The sequence below is a fragment of the Gouania willdenowi genome, chromosome 16 (genome assembly GCF_900634775.1).
Source record: "Gouania willdenowi chromosome 16, fGouWil2.1, whole genome shotgun sequence".
NCBI lineage: Eukaryota > Metazoa > Chordata > Actinopteri > Blenniiformes > Gobiesocidae > Gouania > Gouania willdenowi.
In genome coordinates, this window is record NC_041059.1 from 25,102,545 (window position 1) to 25,121,054 (window position 18,510).

At 38.5% G+C, this 18,510-nt stretch overlaps 3 protein-coding genes across 9 annotated transcripts in view; 2 read left to right on the forward strand and 1 right to left on the reverse strand.

Moving 5' to 3' along the window:
- Positions 1-4,802, reverse strand: part of usp45 (ubiquitin specific peptidase 45) — a 44,222-nt gene extending 39,420 nt beyond the window's left edge. For both annotated transcript variants that reach the window (XM_028471275.1, XM_028471274.1), the window contains exons 1-3: positions 4,552-4,802; positions 2,076-2,186; positions 1,536-1,705 (exon numbers count right to left, since the gene is read on the reverse strand). In XM_028471275.1, the coding sequence (XP_028327076.1) occupies positions 1,536-1,705; positions 2,076-2,178 (273 nt within the window). In that variant the 5' untranslated portion in view covers positions 2,179-2,186; positions 4,552-4,802. The remainder of the gene's footprint in view (positions 1-1,535; positions 1,706-2,075; positions 2,187-4,551) is intronic.
- A 1,655-nt stretch (positions 4,803-6,457) lies between these two features.
- tstd3 (thiosulfate sulfurtransferase like domain containing 3) lies at positions 6,458-9,779 on the forward strand. The gene is made up of 4 exons (XM_028470848.1): positions 6,458-6,733; positions 6,817-6,984; positions 8,330-8,489; positions 9,283-9,779. The coding sequence occupies exons 1-4, from the start codon at positions 6,607-6,609 to the stop codon at positions 9,335-9,337; spliced, it is 510 nt and encodes a 169-aa protein (XP_028326649.1). The 5' UTR covers positions 6,458-6,606; the 3' UTR covers positions 9,338-9,779.
- Positions 9,780-13,196: 3,417 nt separating this feature from the next.
- LOC114477945 (desmin) lies at positions 13,197-17,194 on the forward strand. 6 transcript variants are annotated; one of them, XM_028470675.1, is made up of 12 exons: positions 13,197-13,511; positions 13,598-13,757; positions 13,854-14,003; positions 14,161-14,280; positions 14,368-14,463; positions 14,547-14,681; positions 14,774-14,884; positions 14,961-15,071; positions 15,177-15,301; positions 15,398-16,068; positions 16,141-16,558; positions 16,832-17,194. In XM_028470675.1, the coding sequence occupies exons 1-12, from the start codon at positions 13,294-13,296 to the stop codon at positions 16,923-16,925; spliced, it is 2,409 nt and encodes an 802-aa protein (XP_028326476.1). In that variant the 5' UTR covers positions 13,197-13,293; the 3' UTR covers positions 16,926-17,194. The 6 variants fall into 6 exon arrangements, with proteins under 6 accessions (XP_028326476.1, XP_028326475.1, XP_028326478.1 ...); XM_028470674.1 differs by having other exon boundaries at positions 15,398-16,050; positions 16,123-16,558; XM_028470677.1 differs by having other exon boundaries at positions 15,398-16,574.
- The last annotated feature ends 1,316 nt before the right edge of the window (positions 17,195-18,510 follow it).

The following is an 18,510-nucleotide window of genomic DNA, read 5'->3' on the forward strand; positions in this document are numbered from 1 at the left end:
GATCTAGATTTGTAGGACAGCTTCTCTCTGACAGGAAATGTTTGGTTAGTTGGAGCGCGCTACCGGAGATTAATCCAGGATATGATTATCTAAATTTGTAACATAGGCCCCTACAGTTCGAGCACTTTACTCACATTTTCCCCAAAGAAAGCCGACGTATGAACGACAAATAGTTCAGTCACACAATGTGTGTGTAAAGATAAATACCTAATATCATTACCCCAACTTGTCAGAAATGGCACGGCTAAAGAAAATGTACTTATTTTTAGCTCGGCTCGAGCAGAGCGACAGGACAAGGTCTGTGAATGTGTGTGTGTGCGTGCGTGTCCCACTTTGCTATGCACCTGTGAACAGAGACTTTAAGCAACAGTGAATTTTGCAACAGCAACGGAACCATAAAATAGTTCTGCGCTCCACTGACGGAGAATTGTGTAGCATATTGATCTAGAGCGTAGAAACAACCACTCTCTTGTAGTCACTACAGCATGCAGTTCAAAGAGTAAATTAAATGGTCTAATACAAAATTATCTACAGCCTGGTATTGATCCAGGACCAATGATAGGGAACCCCTCAACTGATTTTGATCAATAAGTTTACTGATATTTTCTCTCATATATACACAGTATGTTTTTTTTCTTTTACAGTTTTTTGTTCATAGAAGAAATATATCCAGTATGTAAAATAATCACATTTTTCACTTAAAAATAACTTTTAGTATAGATTTGTTATTAGCTTTGAAATTAGTAGTTATTTATTGGTTTTAGAAGTGGAAACGTGTTTATGTATCATGTATTATTTTAGGGAATGTGATTTCTAGTCATCTATGTACCTTTCTATTTTTATATTATTTTTTACAGAATGTTTATTTGGACACAAGTTATCTTTCATCAAATCCAATTTCTTTATATTTAGCCAATCTGTCAAAAAAAAAAAAAAAACACTAATAAAAAGACATTTTAACTACTTAATGATTATTTACTAACCTGAATTATTCATCATTTTCATCTGCGATATACAGTTTGTTTTTTTAAAACAAAACCCTGACAGGACTGGTGACCTATAAATGTCCATTTAAAGCCCTGTATGCAACCAATATGTTTCAACTAGTAAAGTTTAAAAACTACTAACATACAAAAGCAGCAGGACAATTGCTATCCTTTCAGTTTAACTCACAGAGGAAAGAAATGAGAACTCAAAATGTAAATCACGAATGCACGATGCACTGCCTTCTTGTTTGTGTCTATGAATAAATACTTTTTGTGCCCCCAATTATTTTACTTTAGGAGCTCATGTGCTCCTTGTAAAAAACGTCAACAGAGAGGTCAATCAATGTCAGTATATTAGAGGTAATCAAAGGCAATAACCTATGACCATATGTCCTGTTCGCACTCTCATTTTGTCTATGCATTCTAACACTATCATATCTCACCCACCCTCCAAAAAACCCACTACGTATAATTACATTGTATACTAAAACAATCAAGAATAATAAAATTAAAATAAAATAAAACAAATCAATGGAAGAATAAACGTACCTGAAAACCACATTTGAGGCACACCAGGACATCCTGAGAAGCTTCAGGCTCCCCATTGACCATCGTCCTTTCTCTTAAACAATCTGAGCACACCAACCACACGCTCGAGAGGATGGACTTCTTCACAGAGTTCAGGTCCACTGCTTTACTCACATGCTGACAGGTTAGACCTGAAGGCAAACAAAAACTAATAACTTCAAAATGATACCATACAATCTCTCAACCATTGGTTGAATTATAGATATGATTTGATATCTAATATTCAACCAACAGTTTACAATAAAAAAAAAGAGTGTGTTAATGCCTGATATTGTCCCAAAACATGCATGTGAAGTGTAATTCAATATCAGATTATTTCCGGTTGATTTCGTTGAAATAAAAATTAACAAATACCGTACATTATTTTAGGTGGAGGTTTGTTTTCCATGATAACAGAGAATAGAAGGCCCTACATAAGTAATTAAGATAACTACTGGCTGCAAACCAAATGCAGCAATACATGTTAAGTACTAGTGTCGTCCTAATGCTGTTGTGACTTACCACTGACTTCATCCGATGAGTCCTCATCTCGAGGTTTCCTGGGCTTATTACTCCGCTTTGTCATATCGGCGGCTTTCAAAGAGAAGGGGTCTTTTAGCCGCATCTGGAGCTCTGAGAAGACCAGGCACAAGCATTAGTTGTGCCTTTCATGGGTACTCGATTAAAAAATAGATCTTGTACATAATTAAACATTACCCCTTCAGACATTTACCCTGTAGCCATGTACCCCCTACCGCTGCACACTAATAATGCAATGCAGTGTGTTTCAACCTTTGGGGTCGTGACTCCATGTGGGGTCACCTGGAATTCAAATGGGGTCCCCTGAAATGTCTAATAATTTAAATAATGTTTTAATCATTAGTCTTTTTCAAAATATAATGGCACACACAAAACAATCTTAAACAACTGTATTCTCTAATTTCACTTTCTCAAATATAAATCTCGTTCAAATAAAATGCAGTATAAAAATATCTGAGCTGGCACATCTTGTCACTGGCAACAACAAACATTATTAAAAATGGGGTCCCGACCCCAAAAAAGTTGGGAACCACTGATGTAATGTGACATAAAATGTAGCCCTACAGTGAAATGTGTCTCTGAATTTTAGCTATCCTGTTGAGGAACAATATAAAATAAAAATAAAAAAAGAAGAAGAATCTGGATAGTCTTACATCGGCTTATATGTATTTTGTGGCAATGCATGGAGGCTTCTGACTGCTAGTCTATTTATATTCTAGTTTACAATTTTTATTTTTTATTCATGTACCCCCATGACAATTTGCATACCCCACTTTGGGAACCTAGGTACCATAGTGCCAAAAGTGATAGCTCACTTGCCTTTGCACGCATATGAACTTGAGTTTCATCCCATTTCTAACCATAGTGTTTAATATGATGTCATTCCACTTTCATTTCCTGCAATAATAGTGTTAACTCTGCTATGAATGGTTTCCACAAGATTTTAAAGGATTTTACGAGTATGTTTTTTTTAATGTTAACATTCTTCCAGAAGGGCATTTGTGAGGTCAGACACTGATGTGGGACGAGAAGGTCTTCACTCCAATTCATCCCAAAGGTGTTCTATCGGGTTGCGGTTTCCCTACACGCAAAACACGCTCTGTGCATCGGGCATCATCTTCCATGGGGGGGGGGGGGGGGCGCACATGCGCAATGGACACGCTGTGTGCATATGCGTTCCATGGGGGCGCACGGAGCTAAAAAAGAGCTGTGACTGCACATTCAATGACCTCTCAGAGGAACACTTGTACGATTTTTATTCTTCCCAAAGATAAAAAATATCAGGATTTTTAGGCTCTCGTTATGAAAGAATGGTTTATGGAGCATGATACATCGCTTTAGCTGAAAGACCGACCACCACAGAGTCCAGACCTGAACCCCATTGGGAGTCTTTGAGACGACCCCTCTGGGATAAATAAAGTTTTTTCTGATTCTGATTCTTTGTTGAGTGGTACTCATCTCCCCTCATCAATAGTTTATCGCTCATTTCATCTACCCTTAAAAAAATGTATCTTCAACTCAGCTTTGTTGGATTGAAACAAACAATAACATAATTAAACCCATTTGCAAATAAAATGTGTCTATCCAAAATGTCAGATACAATATTTGTTTATACCACAGTGATATTTTTTTCTTTAAAATCTAGCATATGCTTAACATTCTTTAATTTATGTTTCTAATACATTCCACACACTACTCCACACTAGAGATGTCCCAGTACAACTTTTTCACTTCTGATATGATACCGATATTGTTGCCTCGAGTATTGGCCAATACCGATCAGCATGAATCATACATACTTTTATTACTTATTTTGTGGTGTGGAATGTTAGAAAGGGCTTGATCAAGTGATGTTATTTTATACTTTTAAAGTGCAAACAATTCAAGTTCACTAAAGTTATTTTTTACTGTCAATATATGGTGGGAACAATTGAAGGCAGGGACAAAAACTTATCAGAGATTTTAGATCCGATAAAATCCGATATTTGTTTTTTTTTGTTTTTTTTTTTGGCTGATATCAAATCGATATCCAAGGTCAATACACTAAAATACATGTTTGTGTAACAATAGTTCTACTTTTTACTGTTTACTTTCTACTGATGAGTGCACATGTCGAAAAATTTACAATAAAGATGACTATGACTTTCTGTTTTTGTAGACAAAATCTTGGCCAAAAAAAATATATATAATATATAATATTGCAACTCTGGCCAAACCATAAATTATGTGACATTGCAGAAACTTGTGGAAACGATGCCCCAGTAAACACCTGTCGTAATTAGGTCAAATCGTTCCAAAATGACAGTGTGTGACAGTATAAACAACTAAAACATGTGATAGAACTGAACTAACTCTGTAAACGCTGAATATAATAGTGAAAACGTCAAATAAGGTAACCATGAGAGACTATGTTCCTTCTAAGATAATGATTGTTAGGAAAAGTTAATGACATACTCACCTTTTAAAGTTAGCCCCTGTGTTGACTGTGTTAGCTGATCTGAAGCCAACAGTGAGATTAAACTCTATCAAACAGGCCAGCCACACTAACTATACAAACTGAACGTAAACGTAAGTTTTTTTTATCCATGAATAGGAATTCGTATCAAAACATTGCTGACATGTTAATTACTTCTATAACTTTAGGTTTGGCTCGCTGACTTTTTAGAAATTTGAGAGGCTATCAGTGTTAGCATCCAACCAGCTAGTGTAATCAACATGTGACGCAATACGGCAGCTCGGGTGGGCTCTGTCCTCTGGGTTGCCAGATACAGAAAATGAATTACCGCATTGAAAACCACTAACAGAGTATTTGACCAGGATAAACAGTTTTTAAGCAGTAAAAACTTACAATCAGAGCACAAATACACTGAGGCTACATTTATCCTGCTGGCTGTTGAATGGATATGGACAAACAACTTAAATCATCTTGTCTAAAGAAATTGTATTATTGTGAATAATTTATTTTTTTGTCAATCATTATTCAACACATGTGTTTTATTATTCTAAATACCTTGACAACTATATTTAAGGGGCATTCAGCTTGCTCTCTAAGGAGGGGCACTGTTGGGGGGATGATACACTGGATTCACGATCTGATACGATTAAAATAGGGGCTTGCAATTATGATACGATACAGTATTTTTTGAAAGGAATAGGTCTATAAAAACAAAAACAAACCATAACAATCCGGTGTGTAGATTGTGTGGAGTTTTTGTTTTAAAAGTGACCCCACCCTTGATTTACCATTTGTACCCTCTACGATTCATCCTGTCACATTCAATGTTGCGCTATCTTGTTGCGCAATATATCGTCCAAACTTTAGGTTCTCGTTTTTTTTAAAAAGTATGTTGCTAGGAACTGCAACAAAAAAGAAAGGAGACCAACAATATTGTTTATAGGTTTTGTGAATGAGATTGAAATTTTGGTTTCTATTTGCATTGGTTAGTTGGTTAGTTATGAACAGATTTGGATGAAATTTTAAGGAAAATTGAAAAATGGGACTAGGAACGGATGATTAAATTTTAGTGATGTTCTGGCTACCAAAAGAAATATATATATATATATCCCCCATTCGTTTTCCCATCCACACTGTGGAACTTGTGATAATGTCATTCTCTCAGAGTCAACAGCTTAATGTTGACAGGTAGTCATGGTAATCCTGAGTTTACCATGTAACCGTGACCGGAGTGTATTGGCTGAGCTTGAGCTGCTTGGCGGAGATCTGCACTCCCGGAGTCTTTTTCTAGTTATTATTATTATTATTATTATTATTATTACTTATGAACGTAGATGAAAATTTGAGTGTATCAGAATTTTTCGCCCCATAAATGCACTGGATACGTTTGCAGATTTTAAGTGTTTGGTGGAATAAAGATTTTTCTACTTATGCAAATGTATTTAGTTTTATTTATTTATTTATATTAATACTTCATCTTCATTTCTTTTTGCATTTAGTGTGGACAGCAAAGTGAGTTTTTCATTGTACAGGGAAACGTGTTTCTTACTGTACATGTGATAATAAACGCTTTGAATTATTGAATCTCGAATCTTACAGTTATAGTTGATGAAGCAAAGCAGTGCTGGTGGATTCAAGTAGTCCAAACTGGCAACTTTACCTGTGCCGCATTCATAACTGTGCAGGCTTCATGGTGTCCAGTTGGGCATGTTGGAAGCTTTAAAAACGGGACATGTGATTAAAAAAGCTTTAAAAACGAGACATGTGATAAGATGTATTGATTTAGCTTTGTTGATTTTTAATAAATTGACAAAGAACAATCAACACATTTCTCTACATCTTATGCACACTGGCATTAGGCGTTTCCAAATGAGTGTTTGACAAGTACTGGCTAATTTGTCCAAACGACGATCCGTATGCTCACTTGTGCGCAGGCGCAGAAGCTTTGTTTGCGTCTCGGTGAATGTGACTTACAGAAGTTGTGTAGCTGTGTTGTTTAGAGGCTTGTAGTGCACAGCGCCAGCGTAGAGGATCATTTGTGGCTAAACCGGACCGAACATGGCTCTGAGAAGGTGCTGCAGGTTTGCCTTAGTCTTCCCGAGGCTCCGGTGCAGCAGCACTGTCCTACCCGGAGGACAAAGCCCGGTTCTCCGCAGCTCCGTTTTCGCTCCCCCTGGCTGCACAAGTCAGTCGTGCGTTGGGCTGTACTGGTGCGAGTGTTCGGCGTGCTGCTTACTATCTCTGCATGTTGTGTGTTTGTGCTTTCAGGTAAAGAGCTGCTGTTCTGCGGGTTCAGCTCGGAGTCCCACAGCTCTGATGTGAGTTATGAGCAGCTGAAGCAGATCCTGGCTGGACACCGGGCTGTGGTCATTGATGTCCGGGAGCCCTGGGAGCTCCGGGAGTACGGCTTCATCCCCGGATCCATCAACGTTCCACGTGAGTGCGGATCTCAGTTAAGCCTGAATACAACTGTCTGACATAGGAAGTCCTATAAATACAGGACACATCCATGATCCAAAGCTTCATTTTGCACTGTAAACTGTTAATATAGTTTTTTTTTTATATATATGTAGTGCAAAATTAATACAGATTTTTCCCTAACATGATCAATAATTGTGATTATAATCATGATTAAAATATTGATCAAAATATTTGTGATGATCATTTTGGTCATAATAGTGGAGCCCTACCTCCACCTTAACCATTAATGCGTTAAAGGGATCCTCCACTGTTTTTACATGTACATAAGGACATGTACAATGTCCTTATTAGAAGATCTACGCCTAACAAAATGCATTATTTTTTGCAACATATTCGTTTTATTAACTTTTAAAACTGGGATTACTTTACTGTTTGAGAGCCTGTGTGCCACCATGTTGAAATGATGTCATTGATGACACCAATCACCCCTTTTAGTCCATGGAGTTCTATAGGAGGTGACGCATTCAGGATCATTTAGCAGCTTTTTCCAGTCAAAATTACAATATGTGCTGCTTTGGGTTGCTCTAAAAATCAGTCAAAGTAAAAAAAAAAAAAAAAAAAAGTCGACGTAAACCTCTTTTGTTTACCGAAATTTGATAAACAAAATCAGTGAGCCAAAGAAAATCTGTGAGCGCAGGGGGCGACAGTTCCAACTCTGCTGTTTCATCGCCAGCATGAAGAAGAGCTCTGTGCACGTAAATACAGGCAACCAGGAGCACTTCTCTTATTCATGCTGTCTACGAAACAGCAGAGTTGGAACTGTCACCCCCTGCGCTCATAAATGTTGTCAGGGCACACATTTTGTTTATCAAATTTTGGTAAACAAAAGTGGTTTACATCAACTTTTTTTTTTTTACTTTTACTTTTTTTGTAGTTTAACAATGTCTGTTGATCATTTTAAAACAAAAAAATAATAATTTACTCAGTAACGGTTGGGTGTAGAAATCTAACAAATGACTTCTTTTAAAACGTACTTAAGTAGAAGTAAAATTACTGCCTTAGAAGAAACATACTTAAAAAAGTACTCGTACCCCTTAAAGCAACTCAGTGACGTGAGGACTTGTAATCAATTCACCTCTGGTGGTAAGATTATTGAAGCAAAACTAGGGAAAAATCTATGTATGCGTCGGGAGAACATGCAAACTCGGGGCTTGCACCAACAACCTTTTTTTTTTTTTTTACTGTGACTGATAGATCTCTATCAGAACCTTTAGTTACACAGTAGCATGCACGTTCACAAAGGTTCAACACCAAAGACAAGTGTTTCTAACTACACCTGCTGATCTATTTGATTCAACAGTGGCTCAAGTGAACACGGCCCTCCAGTTGACTCCAGAAGACTTCAAAGAAAAGTATGGAGGTGAAATGCCTCAACACACGGACAATGTAGTGTTCACCTGTCTGGCAGGAATCAGGAGCAAGGCAGCCCTGGACACAGCCAGTTCTCTGGGATACAAAGAGTGTGTATACTTTTTAGTTTCTTTGGTTAATTATTCTTTTGTCTTTTATACACGGAGTACTGGGAGTTTGTAACTTTTGCTGAGCAGATTATCTTCTTTCTTTCATTGCCTTGTTAATGTTTAACCTTATCAGTAGCCTGTGTAAAGATTGTTAGAGCAGTACACTCTATTACTACAAATATTTGATCATTCATTTATGTGTAGTGACTGTCAACATAGTTTTTTTTTTTACCTGCATTTTAGGTATTATGGGAAATTACACAAATAAAGCAGTGGACTCTTTGTCAGAGTTTAAACATATTTGCTGCATGTACCACAGTTTTAAATAAAGAATCTGAGAAAACAAATGTGTTTGCTCTGCAGATGACACCAGTAATTTTAGCTTTTAGAGTCTATCCCCAAAATAGTTGATTGAACTTGTATGATAAGGTTTAGAAATTATTCATGACATTTTATCAAGGAAATTCAATATCATAACTTGTGACCTGTGGCTTTCAAAGAGAGTCTCAAAAATGATGAGAAACAAAGCCTTTTTTTCATAAATAACTTTATTTTCACACCCTTGAAAACTGAATTAAGAGGAAATTACATTTCAATAATTTAACTATTTTCATTCTGTAAATATATTGTATGGCTTTTTTTTATTAGCCGTTTTAAAGCTAATTGGGTGTAGAATAAAGCGCAGATTTCACATTATTTTAAATTAAGTTTACATGGGATTGTTGTACTGCAGTGATACAGCAGTGTACTGAGTGTCATTGGCTGTTTTCTTGTTGTTTCACTTTATTTTCAGGGTTCAGCATTACCCTGGAGGCTGGAAGGACTGGGTCAAACATGAACAGCGGTGACTGATCCTGAAACGATGAAGAATAATATTTAAGATTATTTCTATGAGCCAAGATCAGACTTAAAAGCGTGAGTCTGTAAAAAAAAAAAAAAAAAATCAATTACTTTTTGAGTAATTAATGCTGCAAGATGTTTTTCTGGTGAAGTCAGAGAACGCTACAAACCCACATCTGCTCAAGAACTGCTCCGATGTCACATGAAGTTTGTTCAAAGAATCACTGAACCTTTCAACGCTTTTATAAAAATGAAAAGTAAGGGAATACTACACTCCTGTGCTGATATGATACTATACTATACTAACTATGCAAAAATAACCAAATTGTCTGTTTTCTTGATGTATCACAGTCTATGTGAATAGTTCTGACTGCGTAATCTGTAAATATTTAACAACCTAACAGAGTTTTCAGTTTCTGCCAGCATTTATCAATAAATATTTAAAGATTGTGTTGCTGTTTTGTGTTGTTGCATGCACGTGTGTGTTGCTGTTGTGGTTTTCAAAATAGAAACTATATCATAAAACTAACATTTTAAAGTTTGCATGTCTGGAGCCATAAATAAAACTCTAAGGTGACAACACCTCGTGGGACTGAGATGATCTATTGCATTGATGGGCTGTCTCTAATGTCCACTGTGTCTCAGCATGAATTTGCCACCAACTCTCCAAGGAACATTCCTAACTTCATCATTTATGATAACGACTAGGCTTGTTTTCCTTAGGAACAAATGATGAACCAGGTCTATGGACTTTAGTCCCATAGCCATTAACTTTTACTACTCAGGACTAACAAGCAATGATCCAAACATAATCACTATAATAAAATGAGCCACTGAGTTCAGTTGAAGTCTTGTTTTTTTTTTTTTTTTCAAAATAAAACTCCTTGCAGATGTTAAAAACTGTCTGCTGACTGCATCGTCTGTGAATTAACGCTCACTTCTGAGTGAGTTTGTGCACGTATGAGTAAGTGGTCAATGTGCATACTCAATGCAAGAAATAATACACTACAACACACAAATACACGCATTTAGGGCTTCATCTAAAAAACTACCACATCAAATACAAAAACGTTTCACATACAATCAAAATTCCTACGACTTCAGACATAATAATGTGTTCAGACCAGACAGGGTCAAATCGAACGTTGCCAAACATAGTACTGTGTATAGAGCCATGAACCTCTGGAATAGCCTTGACGCAGAGACACAACAATCCGTAAATCTGAAAGGATTTAAGGAGAAAACACGGAGGATATTTCTACACGCATACAGGTCTCAAGTCAACTCTTCATCGAACTATACAGCGACGACATGGAACTCATCAACTGGTCATTGAGCGCCATCGACAAAATCTTCACGACGAGGCAATTACTACAGCACGAACCAGCGTGTCCAAAGGACACATACCCAAGTGGATATGTCATGGATGCACGAGGGAGAAGCCAGATACTCTGTCTCTCCCTGCTGACAGTGGAAGATGTGGAGGACATCTATCTGCTAGGGGTCATGATCTTTGGCCTGCTAATGATGGGGGTATGTGTATGTGCATGTGCCTTCCTGATGCATCGTATGCTGAGGCGACTTTCAGAGGATATGAAGGTACTCCGAAAGAAGAAGAACTTTTTGTTTGAAGAGTTGGAGGAACGTAAACAACGACTGGAAAAGAAAGCTCGAGGAGATACGGAAAAAAAAGGACAGTGAGGAGGAGTAACAACAGGAACAATGACTGCAGACGAGAACACATCACATAAAAAAGGACAAAAAAAAAAACTTTGATGAAATTATGAAGAAGATGAGAATGTTTGACTAGGGAAGAAACGAGGTTTGATGTAAAATTATCTGTGTTCAAATCAGGGGACGGATCTGGATAAGCATAATGCTTTTTTCCGTCGCCCTTTCCGGCATGCAAAAGGACAAAATAAAAACAAAAAAAAAAAAACAATGATGTGATTTTGCTCTGGATGTCAAAATGAATTTCTGTGATTGCAACCATGTCGGAAATGAACTGAATAAATAAATAAATAAATAAATAAATAAATAAATAAATAAATAAATAAATAAATAAAATAAAATCAAATAAATGCCCATGAATAAATGAACACTGACAGTGTTATTTTGTTTATAGATTAAACTGTTGATTGCAGAAGCCTCCCTAAACACACACACTATACTTCTCTCAGTGATGGATGAAAGACTAAGGGGACAGACCCTCTTAAATCCTCACATAAATAGTTTAGCCACTCGTTTTACACTTATCAAAATACATAAAAATCAGGGGACCTAATGTCAAAGGGTTTTTCAACAATGGGGTCATCTGGAATTCAAATGGTTTTGCCAGTAATGTCTATTAACATAAAGAATTACTGATGCAAGATATATTTTAAATTGTTTTAAAATAGTTTTTCTTTTCCAATATAAAACACTACCCCACTATCTAGTTAAAAAGCAGTATAAAACTGTTTGAACTGATGAATGTTGTCACTTTTTGCACTAATCTTGCAGGCTACTTTGTATTTGTAACACAGTATAACAAACATGTTAGAAAACTTATTGAAAAGATTGTCTCAGGTCGCCAGAAATTTGTAATATCAAAATGCGGTTTCAACTGAAAAAAGGTTGGGAACCACTGGTTCCAAGGTGTTGCTTCAGAGACTCTCAACCTGTGGAACAAGCCTCATTGATGGTGATCCAGAAACCAGAACAGCTGCTTTCTCCACTTTAGAAACAAATGCCTATAGAATAATCGTTTTTCTTTAACTTTCTGATAAATATATTTTATCATCATTAAACAGGGATGTAAATTATAAAGCTACATTAGAAGTAATCCCAAGCTAAAAATATTTTGCTTAGTCTGTAAACTCAAGCGAGTAGTCCAAATAAACAGCATGCTTGCCAGTCCTGAGCTAAACAATGTCAACTTTTGTCTGTTTGTCCATGTCCAACACCACTTATGTTTGCACTTGCAAAAAGTACTATTTTTTTAATCATTTCATACTTTTGACTTGCCTTGTTAAGTTCGATGAGATGACGTACGGGATGTATCACTGTGATTAGTGCTGCAGTTTGGTTGCATGCACTTGAAAGATTCCAGCTCCTACTCAAATTCCCACCCTGCTGCAAACTGTGAGGTCAATGGGAAGAAATAGATGTTTTACTACATCACTCAATCTGGTAACAGCGTTTCAAAATGACACTATTATTATTTTTGCATTGTGCTATAACATTAGAAAAAAAAAATCAACTGTTCTGCTTACAAATCTCTTCCATAAAACTGCAGATATGGTTATTTTGCTGGTAGTTGCTGCTATTTACAGTTTGCAGTAAAGCTGAGCGTTGTCCCGTCTTTGAATAACTACAGTCAATGTAATTTTTCCTGCCTCGTCTACATTTATTTTTGTTGAAACAAAAAAGAAGACTATTAGATACTAATTTATGTCAAATCTCACCTCTGCATTCACTTCCCAGCTTCTGCTCGGACTAGTTAAAAACTTTCCTCCCATCACATTAGATCACATCAGAAATGTACCTACTGGATGGATTAACTAGCTGTGGTCCCTTCCTTTATTTCTGTTTTCCTGTTGATGTAATAAATTTCAAACCAAACCTGTTTGAAGCATTAATGGGGGACATACTGTACACATCTCAGGGCAAACACTACATAAAGCAATGCTTCCTCTCAGATTCCAGGCTTGGTTCTGCTCCTAACAGCCTGATGATAGATATCCTGGCTGCAGGTCAAGCCTGACTTGATGTAGAGGTTCGAGATTCCACAGAAGGTGACTCAGGAACTGAGCTGTTTTGCACAGAGCAGAAGCATGACTAGCAATAGGAGATATAAAACCCCAGTGCTCAGAGAGTGCAGACGAAGATAGTGGAGCAGCAGTGAAGTGCACTAAACCCTAAACTAATCCCTGTCAGTGGATTTTTTTTCTGAGCACCAAAGAGCTTCACTGACACAGCTGCCATGAGCCGCAGCCCTGAAAGGATCTCATCTTACCGTCGTCACTTTGAGGACAGCAGCACCTCTACCTACCAGGTCAGGGTGTCCAGTCCGTCCCCCACCAGGAGAGATTCCCGTCGAGCCTCCACGGGTTTCTCCTGCAGAGATGGAAGCATACGTATGGCCTCGGTGGGTCGAAGAACTGCGTCGGCTGCACGCAGGTCCCGCGTGGTTGGAGCAGGGTAAGACTCCTGAAAGAAAGAAAACGACTTGCTTTGTTTGTTTCTATAGAACTTTCAAACAAAAAATAGATATTGTGTGTTTTCAGGGTAAGTGCTGGAGCCATGGTGTGTGTTGGGCCAAGGGGAGAAGTTCCCATGGACCTGGATGTAGCCTCAGCTGAGAACCAGGAATTCCTTAACACCCGTTCCAGTGAGAGACAGGAGATGGTCGTCCTCAATGACAGACTGGCTGTTTACATTGACAAGGTACAGCCGTGTGTCTTTCTATTGTTCTGCTGTATTCAACATTAGGATCATGGTGTTGCTGATGTTTTTTTATGTGTGTGTGTTTTTTGTTCTCAGGTGCGATCGCTTGAACAGCAGAACAAGTTACTGGAAGCAGAAATTCAGGGCTACCAGAACCGCTTTGCGAAGCCAACAGGGCTGCGCCTCTTGTATGAGGAAGAGCTGAGGCAGCTGAAAAAGGTTGCAGAGCAGATGAAGATTCAGCGGGTGAGAAGCATGTTTTCCAAGTTGCAACCCTTTCTCTGTTCTGCTTTGTTTCCACATCTCAGATGTTCACTGATCTCTAGTAGCTCCTTCTGAGCAATGGTACAAGACGTCATGAAAAACATTCTTCTTCTGGCTTTTTTTTTTGTTTTGTTTTCAGGACATTTCTTTGGTAGCTAAGGATTCTCAGGCTGCTCAACTCGAAGCAATAAAAATTAAATATGAAGAAGCATTGGAACAGAGGAAGAAAGCTGAATTGGAAATTGAAGCCTTCCGTCCAGTAAGTGCCACAATCCCTTTTAAAATCTATCCCTTTACAATTACCAGTAGAATTAATTTGATATTGATTTGTGTGGCCTTTTTGTAGGATGTTGACAAAGCCACCTCGTCCCGTATCGCTCTGGAGAAGAGGCTGGAGCAGCTGGAAGCAGAAATTGAGTTCCTAAAGCGAATCCATCAGCAGGTGGGAAATATTCATTTGTATCAATTACATTTGAGGCATATGCATTTTTGTGTCGTGATCCATCAATATTACTTTATGTCCAGGAAATTGATGAGCTCATGAAACAGATCTATGCCGCTCACGTCACTGTTCAGAGTGCATTTGCTCTGCCAGACTTGGCTGCTGCACTGAAACAAATTCAACAACAGTATGATGACATCGCTGCCAAAAACCTCCAGGTGAAATAAAATCACAAGCTCATACAATGCTGTTTGAGGGTAGGAAGATGTCAAATTTAGTGTGTGTATGTGTTTGTATTCTTCATTTTTAGGAAATGGATTCCTGGTATAAAAACAAGTTTGAAGATATTACCAAAAAGACATCAGGGCACGTTGACAGGGTTCGAAGCTTCAGAGAAGAAATGGCTGGAGCCAAAAAGGACGTGAGTGGAATAAAAATAGTAACATTAGGTTTATGTTTAAAACTAGGTTTACATTTTTGTTTTGAATTATTCTTAGATTCAAAGCAAAGAACGTGACTTGGACTCTCTGAGGACCAGAAATGAAGCTCTTGAAGCTCAAATCCGCGAAATGCAAGAAAAGCACAAAAAGGAACTGGAAGACCTGCAGGTAAATGTGGGCTTGCGTGTGCTTGATTACACCAGCATGAACACATGCTTACATTTAAACCCACCACATTAGCAACATCACTTCACGGGACTGTTTATCTGATAGGCTCGAATTGAAGCCTTGCAGCTAGAGCTGAAATCCACCAAGCAGAAAATTGCACTACACCTGCGTGAGTACCAGGAGCTCCTGAATGTCAAGATGGCTCTTGAGATTGAGATCACGACTTACAGGTGAAAAAAAAAAAACTATGGCAATATCACCATATGGAATTATACTGGCAATATTTTGTGATAATAGTGATAATTTTATTCCTTGTTTGCTTGCAGAAAATTGATTGAAGGCGAGGACCTACGTCTCACTGGCATGATGCAAACTTTGTCCTTCACGGGGTGTAGCACCAGTGCTATTGGTAGTGGAATGAGCTTCAGTGGTGGAGGCATGGGTGGAAGCGGTGGAGGCATGGGAGGAAGCGGAGGAGGCCTGAGCAGTGTGGGTGGTGGAATGGGTGGAGGAAACATTAGTGGAGCGGCTGAGGATAAGAGGAGTAGGGGAGGACAAGGTGGGGGTGTGGCTGCTGGAGGCACAGGAGGAACAGGTGGAAGAATGGCCACTGATGGTCCCAGTGACAAAGCAGGATTGACTGGCAGGTCAGCAAAGTCTGCTGGGAATGGAAATAAAACAGGAGGCATAGGTGGAGATATCGGAGACGTTGCTAGTGGTGTTTCCAGTGGTGGGGGACGAGTGGGCGGTAAGGAAATACATGGAATTGGTGCTGGAAACTTGGGAACTGGTGCTAGGGGTTTGAGCACAAGAGCTGGAAGTGAGGGTACAGATGTTGGAGGTTTGGGCGCAGATGTTGGGAGGAAGGCAGGTACTGACACCAGTATTGGTGGTGGGAAGATGGCAGGTACTGACACCAGTATTGGTGTTGGGAAAATGACAGGTACTGACACCAGTATTGGTGTTGGGAAGATGGCAGGTACTGACACCAGTATTGGTGTTGGGAAGATGGCAGGTACTGACACCAGTATTGGTGTTGGGAAGATGGCAGATACTGACACCAGTATTGGTGGTGTCATTGTTGGTGCAGGATCTTTAGTTCCTGGTGGTGTGGGAACAATGGTATTTGGAGCTGGAAGCAGAGGTGTAGCCAGTGAAGGTGGTGCTGGCAATGGCACCACAAGGTCAAATGTCATCGCTGCCAATGGCCCTGAGCTTAGCAGAGGAAGTGGTGGTTTGAATGAGGGTAAAATTGGTGGAGGGTTTGGAGGAGATTCAGTCGGTACTGGACAAAATGGATTGGATGCGATTAGGGGTGGAGTTGGTAACGGCGCTGTACTGTCAGGTGTTGGGGGACCTCGTGAGATGGGTGGAGATAACAACACAATGAGTGGCCTTGGACTCGAAGGATCAGAAGGCTACGATAGCAGTGGGACTTATTCAGAGCAAGCCGTGGAGCTGACAGAGAGAAGGACGGTGCTCATTAGGTAAAGGTACCATCAGGTATTATTTCAATCTTTTTAACAATATATCCTCAAACACAACTTTAATATACAGTATGTTGTATACCTCAAATCAACATTGTATGGAAGCTGTCAAGATGCCAGAATGCTCTAAATATCAAGAAGTGGTTTTTGTAAGAATTCAGAATAATCAGCTAAATTGGTGTCATTGCCTCCTAAAAAGTGGATTAATTTAGAATAAACAATGCATCCTTCTTTTTATCACTTATGCCTTTGATTTTCTTGTCTTTTGTTCAGAACAGTTAAAAATGAGAATAATGTGCTGGAAATGGACCACCAGGAGCAGACTTACATCATCAGCGGTGCAGCGGATGACTCTGAAGAAGAGTGACCTACGCAAATTTGACCTCCTCTCCCCCTTAAACACTTCCCTCCTTCTCTGCTTTGCACTGACCAAACCCCATGTCTGAGTGTTGACCTTTGCCCCTTGCCCTGGACAAGAAGACCACAAATGACCCTTTGCAACAAAGTGACATCTTCAGCTCATAGGGTCTGAATATGCTTCTGGAACACTAAACATGTTGTCTGTTCTCCCACAGCCTTTGTGTGCCTCACACTCCCCCTTTTTTCTACTACTCCAAATAAAGCTATCAGCATTCAGCTAAATTGTTTTGATGTCTTTTTTCATGCTATTCCAGTTGAATTTCCTTTCTCCTGAAAGTACTGTGCTGATATGCATGCTTGTGCGTTTGATTCGTCGAGATAGAGAAATGGTATTGGAGCAAGGGAAGGGCCAAACAAGGAAGGGGAGTTACCTGAGGGTAGAGGAGGACTCAATGACACGTTCTGGAATGCTTGGAGATCTGCCAGTCGGATTTAGTCTATCATTTGAGTGATGGTCCATATCCGATTTCTGTCCTCATTCCATCGACATTCACACCTTTTGATGCTGCTGCTGATCGGGAGAGATTGAATCTGGCCAGCAGATGCCAAACATGCTAAGTGTCTGCTCAAAGGCAGATATTTGAGAAATGTAAAAGACTAATACCAAGGCTGATAGGACAACAAAGAATAGAACGGAACCAATTGAATATGAATAGAAATAAGAGAATGTTTTCAGTATGTTGTATGTTTTCAAGAGTATTTGGGGTGAACAGAGTTTCATTTTTCAGATGAGCATAACTTTCAAATTTCCATTATTGAAATCAGCATATATATATTTTTTTTTACACAAAACAAGTATTATATGTGCAAACAACTGTAAATAAGTAATTTTACGATAATTTAAAGAGGATCTAAGACTTGTTAAAAATTCTCCAACTCATTTCAATAAAGTCTTCTCAAAAGCGAATACATAAAATGAATGAATAAATCAATATTACATTAAAAATAAAAATAAAAACTGAGAAAACAAAGAAACCTGCTTCTAAAGAGCTGGACCTGCAGCCAATGGGAAGCTTTTTTTTATGTACAATAACAGGTAATTATTAACCTTCGTGATTATAAGAAATGGATTTTCGTATTAATACGATCATAATTTTTTCCTTAAACATCATTTCCAGGAGGGCATGTCACACAAGCTCTAAGGAGACATTTCATTTGAGCCCAATACTGTCAATATGCAAAAATAATGAGGAGCCGAAGGACTCTCATCAAAACACTATGTAACAGCAAATTATCAACGGCCACTCAACCCGGAGGGACGTGTAATGCATAAAGCCTACACATGTGGGCGGTGGACTGCCTTTCTCCCCTGTTATTGGATTTCAATTGGGACTGAATGGGAATTAAAAATGGTTTTGTTATATTATATTTTACCACATTCCGTCGGGAATGTGGTAAAATACAGATAGATAGATAGATAGATAGATAGATAGATAGATAGATAGATAGATAGATAGATAGATAGATAGATAGATAGATAGATTAATAAAACCATTTTGGAGAAAACTCTGCTGATAGCAGAAGTTATGCAT